This window comes from Anomaloglossus baeobatrachus, chromosome 3 (genome assembly GCF_048569485.1).
Source record: "Anomaloglossus baeobatrachus isolate aAnoBae1 chromosome 3, aAnoBae1.hap1, whole genome shotgun sequence".
NCBI classification, from domain to species: domain Eukaryota; kingdom Metazoa; phylum Chordata; class Amphibia; order Anura; family Aromobatidae; genus Anomaloglossus; species Anomaloglossus baeobatrachus.
In genome coordinates, this window is record NC_134355.1 from 602,497,511 (window position 1) to 602,517,206 (window position 19,696).

The 19,696-nt window shown below is 48.7% G+C and overlaps 1 protein-coding gene and 1 long non-coding RNA gene across 2 annotated transcripts in view; one reads left to right on the plus strand and one right to left on the minus strand.

Moving 5' to 3' along the window:
- Positions 1-2,117: 2,117 nt before the first annotated feature.
- TMEM18 (transmembrane protein 18) overlaps positions 2,118-19,696 on the minus strand; it is a 37,420-nt gene continuing 19,841 nt past the window's right edge. Inside the window, exon 5 of the mRNA XM_075338739.1 lies at positions 2,118-2,676. Within this exon, the coding sequence (XP_075194854.1) occupies positions 2,581-2,676 (96 nt within the window). The 3' untranslated portion in view covers positions 2,118-2,580. The remainder of the gene's footprint in view (positions 2,677-19,696) is intronic.
- Positions 10,420-19,696, plus strand: part of LOC142295644 (uncharacterized) — a 48,879-nt gene continuing 39,602 nt past the window's right edge. Inside the window, exons 1-2 of the long non-coding RNA XR_012751509.1 lie at positions 10,420-10,825; positions 11,171-11,332. This is a non-coding gene — a long non-coding RNA (uncharacterized LOC142295644). The remainder of the gene's footprint in view (positions 10,826-11,170; positions 11,333-19,696) is intronic.

The following is a 19,696-nucleotide window of genomic DNA, read 5'->3' on the forward strand; positions in this document are numbered from 1 at the left end:
TCCTGCGGCTTCACACACAGCGATGTGTGCTGCCGCAGGAACGAGGAACAACATCGTACCATCGGTCCTTCCGAAATTATGGAAATGACCAACACTACACCGATCATACGATTGACGCTTTTGCGTTCGTTAATCGTAGTAAAAAGGATTCACATACTCCAATGTCGACAGCGAGGCCGGATGTGCATTACTTTCGATCTGACCCCACCGACATCGCACCTGCGATGTCGTAGTGTGCAAAGTACCCTTAAGGCTTTGTTCCCACGATATGTATTTGGTGAGTTTTTCAGCATTTTTGCACCTATTATAGAAATTAGGTTACTTGCGGGTTTTTTTTTTTTTTCATGTTTTTTGACAGTTTTTTTTGTATCTTCTTTATATATGATGTCATGCTTAAAACAGATTTTTTTTTGATACTTCCCGGTATTTGTTTTTAGCAAGACTATATTCACATCCTCACAGATTCCATGTGTTTTTGGTGCGTTTTCACTGTGGAAAACACAGTAAAAACACACGGGCATTTTACCTGCAGACGTTCTGCATCTCGTCTGCACATAAAACACCTGCTGTAGAAACGGGATACATAGCATTAAAAAAAAATAAAAGAACAGTGGACAAAAGGTTGCTATAAATCCTGTCCACTTAGGCGTTTTCACACACCCGTCATTTCGCCGCTTTGCCGGATCCGTCACACTCCAGTACAGTGCAATACAGTACAATGGAGTTGCGGCAAGCTCCAGTCACATGCTGTCATGTGACTGGAGCTTGCCACGATGCCATTGTACTGTATTGCACTGTACTGGAGTGTGACGGATCCGGCAAAGCGCCGGATGTGTGAAACCGGCCTTAGCTGGATCTTTGAGATGCTGCCTTTTTTTTTGATAACGCAAAGGTGTTGTGTCGAAAGCTCTCCAAAAACTCACCTGGAAACGATCACTGTATTCAAGGGAAGAAATCAGAAACCGGAGCAGTAAGGAGCATGTTCCAGACCTCACAGACTACATTTAAGAATCACGTGTAATGTGGCTCCAATAAGTAAGTCAAAGGGGAAAGTTATTCTTCTTGCGGAGACTCCATCTTAGGGGTACTTTGCACGCTGCGACATCGCTAGCCGATGATAGCGATGTCGAGCGCGATAGTCCCCGCCCCCGTCGCACATGCGATATCTTGTGATAGCTGCCGTAGCGAACATTATCGCTACGGCAGCTTCACACGCACTTACCTGCCCTGCGACGTCGCTCTGGCCGGCGACCCGCCTCCTTCCTAAGGGCGCGGGTCGTGCGACGTCACAGTGACGTCACAAGGCAGCGGCCAATAGAAGTGGAGGGGCGGAGATGAGCGGGCCGTAAACATCCCGCCCACCTCCTTCCTTCCGCATTGCCGGTGGACGGCGGGCGCAGGTAAGGAGATGTTTGTCGGTCCTGCGGCTTCACACAGCGATGTAGGGAGCTGCAGGAATGACAAACAACATCGTACCTGTGGACGCACCGACATTATGAAAATGAACGTCGTGACACAGATCAGTGATTTTTGACTGTTTCGCGCTCGTTCATCTTCTCTCCTAGGCTTTACACGTTGCAACGTCGTTACCGGCACCGCATGTGCGTCACTTTCGATTTGACCCCTACGATATCGCAGAAGCGATGTCGTAACGTGCAAAGTACCCCTTAGTCTCTCATACAGCCAGATCAGATTTCATACTTTACACTGACGAGGGACAACCATCCCGAAACACCGTGTCTGCAAATTGAGGTTTTGATCTGGCATGAATCCTAAGTCACGTGACAATGCTTTTTAAAGGGTCATTTTTTAGTTTTAGGATTGCTACCTCCAATAGGTGGCTCTAGAGTTTGTCTCCTTCCTCCCTGAAGAGACAATTTCCAATGAGAAAGGAACACGTGGTTTTATGAGGACTGTGGCAGTCACAGGCCGGGTGTAAAGCTTGTGGCCTGTCAATGCAGATCCTGCCCATGATACCAGTGACTGTGGAGTATTGTGTGGCAGTAATTGTAGAGTATTTGTCCCAATGCTACAATACACGTGATGCTGCCACTTTTGGTGGTCTTCTATATATAAATTTGCGATGTATTTCAACCAGGGACAACACATACTTCACCTAATAAGAAGAGGTTTTATTTTAAAAATTCAATAAAGTCAGAATGACAGCAAGAAAAAAAATTACATACATAAAAAGATCTCATCATTTTATTTCCAAAGCCAACAGCTTTGACAGGTTTGAGTGTAAGGTAGCGGAGGCCAGAGAGGGAGGCAGGAGGTGGTAAACGTTATGTGACGTGATCACACTGCACATAACACACTGCTAATGGGGTCTCTCTCACGATGGGGGTCTCCTTATGAGAGTGGTCTGGGTGGGAGTCTTGTAATTTGTTATATAATTAAATCTTCATTTTACCTGTAGCTCTTCCGCAGGGGTGAAGTTTATAAAGTCAATGGTTATGGCAGATCCATCCTTTACCGACACCAAGGTGAATGTGATTACATCTATAATCTGTTTGCGCGATGTATAGGAATGTTTCTGGCTTTTTATTTGTGTGACCTGTGAAAATGTCATCACCGTGCTCAGTTTTCCTTCTTTCTTTCTTTGGCGGCTTTCCTTTTCTTCTGTAGAGTCTTTAGTTCTGTCATTACAGACAACGTCTTATACACCCAATGGACCTGTAATATGGAGAAACATGACGGATCTTGTAATTTGGAGATGAACAAATCTGCCATTTTGGGGAAGTGTGAAAAAGGCAATACAAGGCTCAGGTGAATGAGGGAGTTTTTGCCATGAAAAATAACCTTTAACTGCTTATTAGGCTAAGTCCGATTGTTATCCAGGACAATAGAAGATTTGTCATCTGTGTTGTCATCTGTTTTTATACATTAGCAGTGAATATAATAAAAACAAAATAACAAATACAGTTTCCTATGTTAAGAAAGAAGGGAATTTTGTTACTTACCGTAAATTCCTTTTCTTCTAGCTCCTATTGGGAGACCCAGACGATTGGGTGTATAGCACTGCCTCCGGAGGCCACACAAAGCAATTACACTAAAAAGTGTAAGGCCCCTCCCCTTCTGGCTATACACCCCCAGTGGGATCACTGGCTCACCAGTTTTAGTGCAAAAGCAAGAAGGAGGAAAGCCAATAACTGGTTTTAACAAATTCACTCCGAAGTAACGTCGGAGAACTGAAAACCGTTCAACATGAACAACATGTGTACCCGAAAAACAACCAAAAATCCCGAAGGACAACAGGGCGGGTGCTGGGTCTCCCAATAGGAGCTAGAAGAAAAGGAATTTACGGTAAGTAACAAAATTCCCTTCTTCTTCGGCGCTCCATTGGGAGACCCAGACGATTGGGACGTCCAAAAGCTGTCCCTGGGTGGGTAAAGAATACCTCATGTTAGAGCTGCAAGACAGCCCTCCCCTATAGGGAGGCAACTGCCGCCTGCAGGACTCTTCTACCTAGGCTGGCGTCCGCCGAAGCATAGGTATGCACCTGATAATGTTTGGTGAAAGTGTGCAGACTCGACCAGGTAGCTGCCCGGCACACCTGTTGAGCCGTAGCCTGGTGTCGCAATGCCCAGGACGCACCCACGGCTCTGGTAGAATGGGCCTTCAGCCCTGATGGAACCGGAAGCCCAGCAGAACGGTAGGCTTCAAGAATTGGTTCTTTGATCCATCGAGCCAGGGTGGCCTTAGAAGCCTGCGACCCTTTGCGCTTACCAGCGACAAGGACAAAGAGTGCATCCGAACGGCGCAAGGGCGCCGTGCGGGAGATGTAGATTCTGAGTGCTCTCACCAGATCTAACAAATGTAAATCCTTCTCATACCGATGAACTGCATGAGGGCAAAACGAAGGCAAAGAGATATCCTGATTAAGATGAAAAGAGGATACCACCTTCGGGAGAAACTCCTGAATGGGACGCAGCACTACCTTGTCCTGGTGGAAGACCAGGAAAGGAGCCTTGGATGACAGCGCTGCTAGCTCAGACACTCTCCGAAGAGATGTGATCGCTACCAGAAAAGCCACTTTCTGTGATAGTCTAGAAAGTGAAACCTCCCTCAGAGGCTCGAAGGGCGGCTTCTGGAGGGCAACTAGTACCCTGTTCAGATCCCATGGATCTAACGGCCGCTTGTACGGGGGTACGATATGGCAAACCCCCTGTAGGAACGTCCGCACCTTAGTAAGTCGTGCCAGACGCTTCTGAAAAAAGACGGATAGCGCCGAGACCTGTCCTTTAAGGGAGCCGAGCGACAAACCTTTTTCTAACCCAGATTGCAGGAAAGAAAGAAAGGTAGGCAATGCAAATGGCCAGGGAGACACTCCCTGAGCAGAGCACCAGGATAAGAATATCCTCCACGTTCTGTGGTAGATTTTTGCGGACGTGGGCTTCCTAGCCTGTCTCATGGTGGCAACGACCCCTTGGGATAATCCTGAAGACGCTAGGATCCAGGACTCAATGGCCACACAGTCAGGTTCAGGGCCGCAGAATTCCGATGGAAAAACGGCCCTTGGGACAGTAAGTCTGGTCGGTCTGGTAGTGCCCACGGTTGGCCGACCGTGAGATGCCACAGATCCGGATACCACGCCCTCCTTGGCCAGTCTGGGGCGACGAGTATGACGCGGCTGCAGTCGGATCTGATCTTGCGTAGCACTCTGGGCAAGAGTGCCAGAGGTGGAAACACATAAGGGAGCCGGAACTGCGACCAATCTTGCACTAAGGCGTCTGCCGCCAGAGCTCTGTGATCGCGAGACCGTGCCATGAAGGTTGGGACCTTGTTGTTGTGCCGGGACGCCATTAGGTCGACGTCCGGCCTTCCCCAACGGCGACAGATTTCCTGAAACACGTCCGGGTGAAGGGACCATTCCCCTGCGTCCATGCCCTGGCGACTGAGGAAGTCTGCTTCCCAGTTTTCTACGCCGGGGATGTGAACTGCGGATATGGTGGAGGCCGTGGCTTCCACCCACATCAGAATCCGCCGGACTTCCTGGAAGGCCTGCCGACTGCGTGTCCCCCCTTGGTGGTTGATGTATGCCACCGCTGTGGAGTTGTCCGATTGAATTCGGATCTGCCTTCCTTCCAGCCACTGCTGGAAGGCTAGTAGGGCAAGATACACTGCTCTGATTTCCAGAACATTGATCTGAAGGGTGGACTCCTGCTGAGTCCACGTACCCTGAGCTCTGTGGTGGAGAAAAACTGCTCCCCACCCTGACAGGCTCGCGTCTGTCGTGACCTCCGCCCAGGACGGTGGTAGGAAGGATCTTCCCTGTGATAATGAGGTGGGAAGAAGCCACCACTGCAGAGAGTCCTTGGCCGTCTGGGAAAGGGAGACTTTCCTGTCCAGGGATGTTGACTTCCCGTCCCATTGGCGGAGAATGTCCCATTGAAGTGGGCGCAGATGAAACTGCGCAAACGGAACCGCCTCCATTGCCGCCACCATCTTCCCTAGGAAGTGCATGAGGCGTCTTAAGGAGTGCGACTGACTTTGAAGGAGAGCCTGCACCCCAGTCTGTAGTGACCGCTGCTTGACCAGTGGAAGCTTCACTATCGCTGAGAGAGTATGAAACTCCATGCCAAGATACGTTAGTGATTGGGTCGGTGACAGATTTGACTTTGAGAAGTTGATGATCCACCCGAACGTCTGGAGAGTCTCCAGCGCAACATTCAGGCTGAGTCGGCATGCCTCTTGAGAGGGTGCTTTGACAAGTAGATCGTCCAAGTAAGGGATCACCGAGTGTCCCTGAGAGTGCAAGACTGCCACCACTGCCGCCATGACCTTGGTGAAAACTCGTGGAGCTGTCGCCAGACCGAATGGCAGAGCTACGAACTGAAGATGGTCGTCTCCTATCACAAAACGTAGAAAACGTTGGTGCTCCGTAGCAATTGGCACGTGAAGATAGGCATCTTTGATGTCTATTGAGGCAAGGAAGTCTCCTCGAGACATTGAGGCAATGACGGATCGGAGGGATTCCATCCGAAACCGCCTGGCGTTCACATGCTTGTTGAGCAGTTTTAGGTCCAGAACCGGACGGAAGGAGCCGTCCTTTTTTGGAACCACAAAGAGATTGGAGTAAAATCCTCGCCCTCGTTCCTGAGGGGGGACAGGGATCACGACTCCTTCTGCTCTTAGAGAGTCCACCGCCTGCAGCAGGGCATCTGCTCGGTCGGGGTGTGGGGAGGTTCTGAAGAACCGAAGTGGAGGGCGAGAACTGAACTCGATTCGGTACCCGCGAGACAAAATGTCTGTTACCCACCGGTCTTTGACCTGTGACAGCCAAATGTCGCAAAAGCGGGAGAGCCTGCCACCGACCGAGGATGCGGAGGGAGGAGGCCGAAAGTCATGAGGTAGCCGCTTTGGAAGCGGTTCCTCCATTTGCTTTCCTGGGGCGTGAGTGAGCCCGCCAGGAATCTGAGCTCCCTTGTTCCTTCTGAGTCCTTTTGGCCGAGGAGAATTGGGCCTTGCCCGAGCCTCGAAAGGACCGAAACCTCGACTGCCACTTTTTCTGTTGAGGTTTACTTGCTCTGGGCTGTGGTAAGGAAGAGTCCTTACCCTTGGACTGTTTTATGATTTCAGCCAATGGCTCACCGAACAGTCTGTCTCTAGATAATGGCAAGCTGGTTAAGCATTTTTTGGAACCAGCATCTGCTTTCCAATCCTTTAACCACAAGGCTCTGCGCAAAACCACAGAATTTGCGGACGCCATAGAGGTACGGCTCGTAGATTCTAGGACCGCATTGATAGCATAGGTCGCAAACGCAGACATTTACGAAGTTAGGGACGCCACTTGCGGTACTGCTGGATGTATGATAGCATCCACCTGTGCTAAACCAGCTGAAATAGCTTGGAGTGCCCACACGGCCGCGAATGCTGGAGCAAACGACGCGCCGATAGCTTCATAGACAGATTTCAACCAAAGGTCCATCTGTCTGTCGTTGGCATCTTTAAGTGAAGCGCCATCCTCTACTGCGACTATGGATCTAGCCGCAAGCTTGGAAATTGGGGGATCCACCTTTGGACACTGGGTCCAGCGTTTGGCCACTTCAGTGGGAAAAGGATAACGGGTATCCTTAGAACGTTTAGAGAAACGCTTGTCTGGATGAGCGTCGTGTTTTTGGATTGATTCTCTGAAATCAGAGTGGTCCAAAAAAGCACTTAATTTACGCTTGGGATACAGGAAATGGAACTTCTCCTGCTGTGCAGCTGCCTCCTCTGCTGAAGGGGCTGGGGGAGAAATATCCAACAGTCTGTTAATTGCCGATATAAGGTCATTAACCATGGCGTCACCATCAGGGGCATCCAGATTGAGAGGGGCCTCAGGATCAGAATCCTGAGCACCGTCCTCAGTCTCATCACAGAGAGACTCTTGTCGCTGAGACCCTGAGCAGTGTGATGACGTCGAGGGTCTTTCCCAGCGAGCTCGCTTAGGCTGCGTGGGACTGTCATCTGAGTCAGAGACTTCAGCCTGTGAAGCTTGAGACCCCCTTGAAGTACGGATTAGTTCCAACTGAGGGGGACCAGGGAGCATAGATACAGCAGTGTCCATGGTCTGAGTAACTGGCCTGGACTGCAAGGCCTCAAGGATTTTTGTCATAGTCACAGACATTTTATCAGCAAAAACTGCAAAGTCTGTCCCCGTCACCGGGGCAGGGTTCACAGGCGACTCTGCCTGGGCTACCACCACAATAGGCTCTGGCTGCCGAAGTGCCACTGGGACTGAACATTGCACACAATGTGAGTCATTGGAGCCTGCTGGTAGATTAGCCCCACATGCTGTACAAACAGTGTACACAGCCTGTGCCTTGGCACCCTTGCGTTTTGCGGATGACATGTTGCTGTCTCCTCAGAGCAGTACAGGGTGTCTAGCCAAGAAGCGACCTTACAGTGCAACTATATAAATATATATGGTACTAAGAAAAAAGTACACTAATATAACACTGAGGCACTAGTGGGGCCAGCACTAAAATGCTGCTTACCGCCCGCTTAAGAGCGGGTGTGTGGTCGCCGAAATCCCTTTAGTCTGGGTCTCCCAGAGCCTGCTGCCTTTCCCCAGCCAGACTGCATGTGTAATGGCTGCCGGCGTCCTTGAGGAGAGGGGGGGCGGGCCCTGGGCGTATACAGACGAAGAGCGGGAAGCCTGCTTCCCCCTGTGCCTAGTGAGAGGGCTGGAGCATGTAAATAAAGCTCCAGCCCTCGGCGCTGCCCATTGAGCAGCGTCTCTCCCCTACCCTGATTGACAGGGTGGGGGCGGGAACGAAGCGGCGCTAGGCCGCAGAAGCCGGGTACTAAAGTATGGAAGCGCCGCCGCCGTAAAAGCGCGGTCGGCGCAAGGTCCCCGGCGCACCACAAGTCGCAGCTGCGCCGCCGCTCCAGGAGCGGTCGGCGCAGTAGTTCCCAACATGTAACGTCACTCAGCAAGCTGCAGTGACCTAACCCCAGCGCACAGCGCTACTGTCCCCGGCGCACTATAACGCTCAGCAAGCCTTGAGAGTGTCCGTGCCTGCCGGGGACACCGAGTACCTGAATGATGCAGGGCCTTGTCCCTGACTGTACTCATGCTCCGAATCCAGCAGGTTCTCTGGGTCTGTGGATGGAGCCCGGCCTCAGGGCTTGGGGGCCGGCAAGATCCCACTTCCACAGAGCCCTCCAGGGGATGTGGAAGGAAAACAGCATGTGGGCTCCAGCCTCTGTACCAGCAATAGGTACCTCAACCTTACAAGCACCACCGCGGGTGAGAAGGGAGCATGCTGGGGGCCCTATATGGGCCCTCTTTTCTTCCATCCGATATAGTCAGCAGCTACTGCTGACTACAAACAGTGGAGCTATGCGTGGATGTCTGACCTCCTTCGCACAAAGCAGAAAACTGGTGAGCCAGTGATCCCACTGGGGGTGTATAGCCAGAAGGGGAGGGGCCTTACACTTTTTAGTGTAATTGCTTTGTGTGGCCTCCGGAGGCAGTGCTATACACCCAATCGTCTGGGTCTCCCAATGGAGCGCCGAAGAAAGCAATATATCTGTAAAAATTGCAAGCACTGACAATGATCTGTACAGGATCTGATGTCTTTTCTGCACCCATAGACTTGATAGGTGAGTCGCATGCAAAGTGCGGAAAAGACATGAGCATACTACAGTTTTTTTTTTTTAACACATATACAACCAGTCAGAGTAAAAAAAAAAAAACAAAACAAAAAACACAACTATCATCTGGACAGATCACGTGAATAACACGGATCCAAGTGATGGCCACGTTCACTCACTTTTTACACAGACAGCACTAAGATAAAAGTACAGTTGTGCATTCGTTCTTTTAATGGGGCTGCGGTCATCCGTCACAAAAAGGGCAATCGTTCTGTAATGTTGATCTAACATAAGAAATGTTTTGGTAGTCAGTATACTGAGTCTCTGTTTCTTTATTGTGTGAGGACATAGACGGTACGGAAAGTATTCACACCCCTTTAAATTTTTCACTCTGTTTCATTGCAGTCATTTGGTAAATTCAAAAAAGTTCATTTTTTTCTCATTAATGTAGACTCTGCACCCCATCTTGACAGAAAAAAAAACCCAAAATGTATAAATTTTTGCAAATTTATTAAAAAAAACCCCAAACTGAAATATCACATGATCACAAGTACAGTGGAACCTCAGTTTACGAGAACAATCCGTTCTGGGAGTGTGCTTGTTAACCAAGTTACTCATCTAGCAAAGCAAAATTTCCCATAGGACATAATGCAAGGTCAGATAATTCGTTCCAGAACTTGTGCAATGTCCCATCCTGGTCCCCTATTATGCCATTCCACACACACACACACACACACACACACACACACACACACACACACACACACACAGACACACACACACACTCGCCTCTGTTCCCTCGGTGGCCTCCTGGTTCTTGTAGTCCGCAGTTGTGTATCCGGTAACCATCGCGACCGATGCAGGAGCTTCCGCAGTCAGCGCTTCAACAGCAGATGTCATACACTAGAGCCGCTTGCCTCTGATTGACGTCAGCGTGCTGCCTTTGAGAAGCGGCTGACAGCGGAAGCTCCTGCATCGTCGCGATGGTTACCGGATAAACACACTGTATGTGGCACCCTATGATTAAGTAGCCACAGTAAACACCTGGTAGGTGCAGGAAGGGATTTCCACATTAGGAGAATTCACATGACACACGCACACAGACTCATCACAATACTCCACTAAACCGTGGTTAGGGACTAGTGCAGCTGAGCTTGTATAGTGGTGAGCACTGTCCCTGAAACCAGCCTGGTGGTGCAGTTAGTGGGTGAGTGGACAGGAAGCCAGTTAGTTCCGGTCAGAGCCAGTTAGCTCCAGTCAGAGTCAGTCAAGAGAGACAGTTGGCAGAGCCAGTCGAGTCGAGTGAAGTGTGAGAGATCCTGTGTGAGGGTCGGAGGTGAGGTGATACAGAAAAGGGGCCGGAGGGACCAGTTCGATTCACCCCAGAAGAAACAACTCGGATACCGGAGTCCGAGTCTGCATGGGTTCAGTCAGGCCCAGCAGAAAAGACCGGAGAGCGACGGGGACTTCAGTCTCCTGGCACAGGAACACTTGTAGCACCGCCATTAAATGGAGCCAGGGACCGCAGCTGAGTTAGTGGTGCCCAGGAGAACGGTTCTCATCGCCTGCTATACGAGCGAGAGATAAAAGAGAGGTCAGGGCTATGTTTTAGACAGCCCAGGACATAAACAAACATACAGTAACAAGGAGGGCTCATAACTCACGAATGTGGAAATCCTAACTGCCACCTGACCACCCGGATTGTGCCCAGGACTTAACTTTGCCAACAACATCAGTAAAGGTACAGAAAGAAAGGCCGTGTGTGTGTGTGTGTGTGTGTGTGTCAGTTATTGTTATCAAAGGTCCTGCTCTCACTATGGACTTCGTTTGTCTGACCCTGGGGAGCCGCACATCAGTGGTCCTGAAGAAACCGGTATCAAGACTTGTGTGGTAAGATGTCTCCCTGTGTGTAAAATCTTGATCCTTCCCAAGGGCCCCGGAACATTGCTCCACCCACGGAGAGCGTGACAAACTAGCTGCTTTATAATCAACCGGAGGTCTGCAAGCAGCGCCGGTAATATTACCTGGAGCCGTACGTGGCGTCACAAGACACTTATTTTATTTATTTTTAATGTTTTTTCACCAGACTTCTTTTAACTGCCACCAGGGTCACAGGACCGAGCACAGCCACCTGTGACAATCCCCTGAAAACTAAAAGCCCAGGACCGGGTACCCCACACGGTCCTGGGTCAGGCATGTACCTGCGGACTACAAGAACCAGGTGGCTGCTGAGGGAACAGAGGGTAAGGTGAGCATAATATGTATGTGTGTGTGTTTGTGTGCGCGCGTGTATGTCGTCTTTGTGCGGACTGCAGGAGCGGGTCAGAGTGCGGTGAAAGTACAGAACCAGAAGTGTGAGCGGTAAGTATATGCTTGTACAGCAAAGCATTGCTCGTAAACAGAGTTACAAATTTACAGCAAGCTTTGCTCGTATAGCGAAATATTAGCACACCAAGTTACTCGTAAACTGAGATTCCACTGAATTCAGATCCTTGGCTCAGTGTTGAGTAGAAGCACCTTTTCAGCTAGTACAGCCATGAGTCTTCTTGGGAATGATACAACATGTTTTTCACACCTGGATTTGGGGATCCTCTGCTATTCTTCCTTGCAGATTCTCTCCAGTTCCGTCAGGTTGGATGGTGAACATTGGTGGACAGCGATTTTCAGGTCTCTCCATAGATGCTCAATTGGGTTTAGGTCAGGGCTCTGGCTGGGCCGGGCAAGAATGGTCATAGAGTTGTTCTGAAGCCAGTCCTTTGTTATTTTAGCTGTGTGCTTAGGGTCATTGTCTTGTTGGAAGGTGAACCTTCGGCCAAGTCTAAAGTCCAGAGCACTCTGGAAGACGTTTTCTTCCAGGATATCTCTGTACTTAGCCACATTCATCTTTCCTTCAATTGCAACCAGTTGTCCTGGCCCTGAACCTGAAAAACACCCCCATAGCATGATGCTGCCACCACCATGTTTCACTGTTGGGATTGTATTGGGCAGGTGATAAGCACTGCCTGGTTTTCTCCAAACATACAGCTTAGAATTATCACCAAAAAGTTCTATCTTCATCTCATCAGACCAGAGAATCTTATTTCTCAGTCTGGGAGTGCAAACTCTATGCGGGCTTTCATATGTCTTACACTGAGGAGTGGCTTCCGTCGGGCCATTCTGCCATAAAGACCCGACTGGTGGAGGGCTGCAGTGATAAGGGCCATTTACACGCTGCGACATCGCTTACGATATATCGTCGGGGTTACTGTGTTTGAGACGCACATCCGGCATCGTTAGCGACATCGCAGCGTGTGACTGGCTGGAGCGACCTTAAACGATGGCAAAAGAGACAAAAATCGTTGGTAAATGAGAAATCGTTCATTTACCAAAAATCGTTGTCTGGTAAGTAGCAATGTTGTTCCTCGTTCCTGCGGCATCACACATCGCTATGTGTAACACCGCAGGAGCGACAAACATCTCCTTACCTCCGTCGACCGGCAATGAGGAAGGAAGAAGGTGGGCGGCATGTTTCGGCCGCTCATCTCCGCCCCTCCTCTGCTATTGGACGGCTGCCGTGTGACGTCGCTGTGACGCCGCACGAAACGCCCCCTTAGAAAGGAGGCGGATCGCTGGCCAGAGCGACGTCGCAGGGAAGGTAAGTCCGTGTGACAGGTGTAACCGATGTTGTGCGCCACGGGCAGTGATTTGTCCGTGACGCACAACCGATGGGGGCGGGTACGCTCGATAGCGATATCAGTAGCGATATTGCAGCGTGTAAAGTACCCTATAGTTGACTTTGTGGAACTATATCCCTAATGCATCTCTGGAGCTCAGCCACAGTGATCTTGGGGTTCATCTTTACATCTCTCACCAAGGCTCTTCTTCCATGGTTGCTCAGTTTGCTGGTGGTCCCACACTTCTTCCATTTAAGGATTATGGAGGCCACTGTGTTCCTAGGAACCTTGAGTACTGCAAAAATTCTTTTGTAACCTTGGCCAGATCTGTGTCCAGGGTGGATAAAAATCTTGATTTTTTTAAAAAAATCAAAAAAATCAGATTTTTTTGATTTAAATCAGATTTTTTTGATTTAAATCATTTGATTTAAATCAGATTTTTTAATCAAGTTGTACACAAGCAAAACTTTGTCTTTTTGCAAATCTAATTGTTTTACACAAATAAAAATATTAAAACAGTTGATTATGAAACCTAATAATTTTTATTTGCACTATTAAACACTCAGAATTGAACTTCAGAGAGTAAGTACTTTTTAACAATAGCCTATCTCTAACGTTTGAAGTAAGCAAACATCTTCAGTGAATACATCAGTCCTTTAAGCCTACTGTTTATTTAGGACTTTTAATAGGAAAACCAGTTGTCCTGCTTTAGCAGTTCCTAAGCGGTTAATTGCCAGACTTACCACTAGTACTAGGCTCCTGGTGCATAAGAAGCTGTGGGGGTTCATTGACATTAGTTGTATCACTATCAACATCTTCATTTCCCTTCTGGTTGCAGTTTTCATAATGTGATTTCAAACGGCAAACAAGTCCTTGGATATCCTTTTGACAGTATTTGCACTTTGCTCTTGCACCTTTCTTTCCAAGATCTGCTGCTGGCATCTCAACAAAATGAACCCAAATAGGGTCTCTCTTACGACCTGCTGCCATGGCTCACACAGATCACTTATGAAGTTTGATTGTTACTACAGCCTGAGCCAAGCACTGCTGATGTTACTACAGCCTGAGCCAAGTACTGCTGACTATCCAACAAGTTTGGGCATGTCAACTGAATGCAGGGAAAAAGAAACTAAACCAAAACTGAAACCAAGCTAGAAGTGTGGAATTAAAGGGGCAGTATGAACAAAATGTGGAGGCTATTAATAGTTTATACAATTAAGACATGCTGCTTTTAAACACCTACCTATTGCCATATAGTAAAACAAAAAAGATTTTTACTTACTTTGGGGTCCCCCCCTCACCCTGGCGTTAGATCGTTGCCCCTAGTTTCGTCCGTGTAACTATGGGCGCACATGCACACTGCTCTCACTTCTCATTTTAATCGTGATTTATATTAAAAAAAACCTTTTGATTTAAATCAGTGATTTAAATCATGATTAAAATCATGATTTAAATCGATCCGATTTAAATAGAAAAAAATCTTTTGATTTAAATCGTGATTTAAATCATGATTTAAATCGGCGTGATTTAAATCAATCCACCCTGTCTGTGTCTCTGAGCTTCCTTGGGCAATTCCTTTGACCTCATAATTCTCATTTAGTCTGACATGCACGGTGAGCTGTAAGGTCTTTGGAAAGGTACACAAAGGTGTGTGCCTTTCCAAATCAAGTCCTATCAGTTTATTAATCACAGCTGGATGAAGGAGTAGAACCATCTCAAATATGATCACAAGGAAATGGACAGCAGCAGAGTGTCTGAGCAAAGGGTTTGAATACTTATGACCATGTGATATTCCAGTTTTTCTTGTTTAATAAATTTGCAAAATTTTCTACATTTGCTTATTTTTCTGTCCAAGATGGGGTGTAGAGTAATGAGAATAAAAATTAACTTTTTTTTTAATTTACCAAATGGCTGCAATGAAACAAAAAGTGACAAATTTAAAGAGGTCTGAATACTTTCCGTACCCACTGTAGATGAGAATTGACAGCACATGGTCGGCTACACAACCAGAGTAGACGCACCCAGTGGCGCCACTAAAAACACAAGGTTGCGCCAATATTATGATATAGGGCAAATATCCTCAAAGACCAGCAATTAATTGAACTATCATTTTAGGATATACAAAGACATATGCCATTGTTAAAAGGGGCTTTGTGGCCTTAATACCTTCACCCCCAGGCGATTTTTCCGTTTTTCGCTCCCCTTCTTCCGAGAGCCGTAACTTTTTTATTTTTTTGATTTTTTTGGGGTGGGGGGAGGGAATCAGTTGTATTTTTGAATGAAACAATCAGTTTTACCATATGGTGCACTGGAAAAACGGGGAAGAAATTCTAAGTGAGGTGAAATTGCAAAAAAAGTGCGATTGCATGATTGTTCTTGGGATATTTTATTCACTGTGTTCTCTATATGGTAAAACTAACATGTCAGTATGATGCCTCACTTTGATATGAGCTCGTAGATACCAAACATGCATACTTTTACTTTTTCTAAGGGGTGGAAAAAAAATTCAGAAGTTTTGTTTTTCATTATACCATTTTTACATAAATGCTAAGTTTTAATCACCTGTTATTGCATTTTAATGCAATGTTGCAGCGACAAAAAAACAATTTTGGTGTTTTGATTTTTTTTCTTGCCACGCGTGTACCGATCAGATTAACTGATTTTATATTTTCATAACTCAAGCGTCTCTGAAAGCGGTGATATCAAATATCTGTATATTTTTAGGGTTTTTTATTGATTTATCTTCAATGGGGCGAATGGAGGGTCATTTGAACTTTTAGCTTTTTTGGTTTTTTTTTCATATATTTTTTTTAAAACCTGTTTTATTGATTTTGCTAGTTCCCTTAGGGGACTATCACTGTAGAGTCTGATCACTTCAGCATAAATGCTTTCTGATCAGCAGAAATGCACTGTTCCTGTGAGTGCCAGCGCTCTGTCGGCTCTCACAGGAAGTCACACATGACAGTGTCAGGGGTCATTAGCTGACCCCGCGCTACCATTGCAACACCAAGGCGCCCTGTGATCGCGCCACGGGGCCACTGATGGCAGCGGGGAACGATGCAATCCCAACCATGGTCATTTAAAGATTTTGACAGCACGATCTAAGTGGTTAGCAGGCGCGGGTGGATCCTCTGATTCACCCGTGCCTGTTAGTCACACGTCTGCTGATCAGATCAGCAGGCATGAGTGGGGATTACGGTGAGCCCATGGTAATTGGGAGGAGGCGACCTTGGACGTATATATACATCCACGGTCGTGAAGTGATTAAACTTGCTTAACTGTTTGCAATAACAGCAATTTTGACCAGAGCTACCCAAACATTTACATGCCACTGTACATTAGTGATACCACGTCGGAGTGGTGCTTTAAGAAGTCCACCATCATGATGACACTGAACAACTATGATGTGCATTGCACAGCTATGATGGCAAAGAGAAAGTCAATGTTCTCTAAAAAGAACATTGCTAATCATCTGCAATTTGCTCATCATGTCCAGTAAAAAGCAAAGCCATAAGCCTATTGGATCAATGGTGGGTGGACCGATGAGATGAAAATAGAGCTTTTTGGTTTAAATGAGAAGCTTTATGTTTGGAGAAAGAAGAAGGGAATTTTGTTACTTACCGTAAATTCCTTTTCTTCTAGCTCCTATTGGGAGACCCAGACGATTGGGTGTATAGCACTGCCTCCGGAGGCCACACAAAGCAATTACACTAAAAAGTGTAAGGCCCCTCCCCTTCTGGCTATACACCCCCAGTGGGATCACTGGCTCACCAGTTTTAGTGCAAAAGCAAGAAGGAGGAAAGCCAATAACTGGTTTAAACAAATTCACTCCGAAGTAACGTCGGAGAACTGAAAACCGTTCAACATGAACAACATGTGTACCCGAAAACAACCAAAAATCCCGAAGGACAACAGGGCGGGTGCTGGGTCTCCCAATAGGAGCTAGAAGAAAAGGAATTTACGGTAAGTAACACAATTCCCTTCTTCTTCGGCGCTCCATTGGGAGACCCAGACGATTGGGACGTCCAAAAGCTGTCCCTGGGTGGGTAAAGAATACCTCATGTTAGAGCTGCAAGACAGCCCTCCCCTATAGGGAGGCAACTGCCGCCTGCAGGACTCTTCTACCTAGGCTGGCGTCCGCCGAAGCATAGGTATGCACCTGATAATGTTTGGTGAAAGTGTGCAGACTCGACCAGGTAGCTGCCTGGCACACCTGTTGAGCCGTAGCCTGGTGTCGTAATGCCCAGGACGCACCCACGGCTCTGGTAGAATGGGCCTTCAGCCCTGATGGAACCGGAAGCCCAGCAGAACGGTAGGCTTCAATAATTGGTTCTTTGATCCATCGAGCCAGGGTGGCCTTAGAAGCCTGCGACCCTTTGCGCTTACCAGCGACAAGGACAAAGAGTGCATCCGAACGGCGCAGGGGCGCCGTGCGGGAAATGTAGATTCTGAGTGCTCTCACCAGATCTAACAAATGTAAATCCTTCTCATACCGATGAACTGCATGAGGACAAAACGAAGGCAAAGAGATATCCTGATTAAGATGAAACGAGGATACCACCTTCGGGAGAAACTCCTGAATGGGGCGCAGCACTACCTTGTCCTGGTGGAAGACCAGGAAGGGAGCCTTGGATGACAGCGCTGCCAGCTCAGACACTCTCCGAAGAGATGTGATCGCTACCAGAAAGGCCACTTTCTGTGATAGTCTAGAAAGTGAAACTTCCCTCAGCGGCTCGAAGGGCGGCTTCTGGAGGGCAACTAGTACCCTGTTCAGATCCCATGGATCTAACGGCCGCTTGTACGGGGGTACGATATGGCAGACCCCCTGTAGGAACGTGCGCACCTTAGAAAGTCGTGCCAGACGCTTCTGAAAAAAGACGGATAGCGCCGAGACCTGTCCTTTAAGGGAGCCGAGCGACAAACCTTTTTCTAACCCAGATTGCAGGAAAGAAAGAAAGGTAGGCAATGCAAATGGCCAGGGAGACACTCCCTGAGCAGAGCACCAGGATAAGAATATCCTCCACGTTCTGTGGTAGATTTTAGCGGACGTGGGCTTCCTAGCCTGTCTCATGGTGGCAACGACCCCTTGGGATAATCCTGAAGACGCTAGGATCCAGGACTCAATGGCCACACAGTCAGGTTCAGGGCCGCAGAATTCCGATGGAAAAACGGCCCTTGGGACAGTAAGTCTGGTCGGTCTGGTAGTGCCCACGGTTGGCCGACCGTGAGATGCCACAGATCCGGGTACCACGCCCTCCTTGGCCAGTCTGGGGCGACGAGGATGACGCGGCTGCAGTCGGATCTGATCTTGCGTAGCACTCTGGGCAAGAGTGCCAGAGGTGGAAACACATAAGGGAGCCGGAACTGCGACCAATCTTGCACTAAGGCGTCTGCCGCCAGAGCTCTGTGATCGCGAGACCGTGCCATGAAGGTTGGGACCTTGTGGTTGTGCCGGGACGCCATTAGGTCGACGTCCGGCCTTCCCCAGCGGCGACAGATTTCCTGAAACACGTCCGGGTGAAGGGACCATTCCCCTGCGTCCATGCCCTGGCGACTGAGGAAGTCTGCTTCCCAGTTTTCTACGCCGGGGATGTGAACTGCGGATATGGTGGAGGCCGTGGCTTCCACCCACATCAGAATCCGCCGGACTTCCTGGAAGGCTTGCCGACTGCGTGTCCCCCCTTGGTGGTTGATGTATGCCAACGCTGTGGAGTTGTCCGACTGAATTCGGATCTGCCTTCCTTCCAGCCACCGCTGGAAGGCTAGTAGGGCAAGATACACTGCTCTGATTTCCAGAACATTGATCTGAAGGGTGGACTCCTGCTGAGTCCACGTACCCTGAGCCCTGTGGTGGAGAAAAACTGCTCCCCACCCTGACAGACTCGCGTCTGTCGTGACCACTGCCCAGGATGGGGGTAGGAAGGATCTTCCCTGTGATAACGAGGTGGGAAGAAGCCACCATTGCAGAGAGTCCTTGGCCGTCTGAGAAAGGGAAACTTTCCTGGCCAGGGAAGTTGTCTTGCCGTCCCACTGGCGGAGAATGTCCCATTGAAGTGGGCGCAGATGAAACTGCGCGAACGGGACTGCCTCCATTGCTGCCACCATCTTCCCTAGGAAGTGCATGAGGCGCCTTAAGGGGTGCGACTGACCCTGAAGGAGAGACTGCACCCCTGTCTGTAATGACCGCTGCTTGTCCAGCGGAAGCTTCACTATCGCTGAGAGAGTATGAAACTCCATGCCAAGATACGTTAGTGATTGAGCCGGTGACAGATTTGACTTTGAGAAGTTGATGATCCACCCGAACGTCTGGAGAGTCTCCAGTGCAACATTCAGGCTGAGTTGGCATGCCTCTTGAGAGGGTGCCTTGACAAGTAGATCGTCCAAGTAAGGGATCACAGAGTGTCCCTGAGAGTGCAAGACTGCTACCACTGCCGCCATGACCTTGGTGAACACCCGTGGGGCTGTCGCCAGACCAAATGGCAGGGCTACGAACTGAAAGTGTTCGTCTCCTATCACGAAGCGTAGAAAGCGTTGGTGCTCTGTAGCAATCGGCACGTGGAGATAAGCATCCTTGATGTCTATTGATGCTAGGAAATCTCCTTGAGACATTGAGGCAATGACTGAGCGGAGGCGTTCACATGCTTGTTGAGCAGTTTTAGGTCCAGAACGGGACGGAATGAGCCGTCCTTTTTTGGCACCACAAAGAGATTGGAGTAAAAACCTTGTCCTTGTTCCCGAAGAGGAACAGGGACCACCACTCCCTCTGCTCTTAGAGAATGCACCGCCTGCAGAAGGGCATCTGCTCGGTCGGGATGTGGGGAAGTTCTGAAGAACCGAGGCGGAGGACGAGAACTGAACTCTATCCTGTACCCGTGAGACAAAATGTCTGTTACCCACCGGTCTTTGACCTGTGGCAGCCAAATGTCGCAAAAGCGGGAGAGCCTGCCACCGACCGAGGA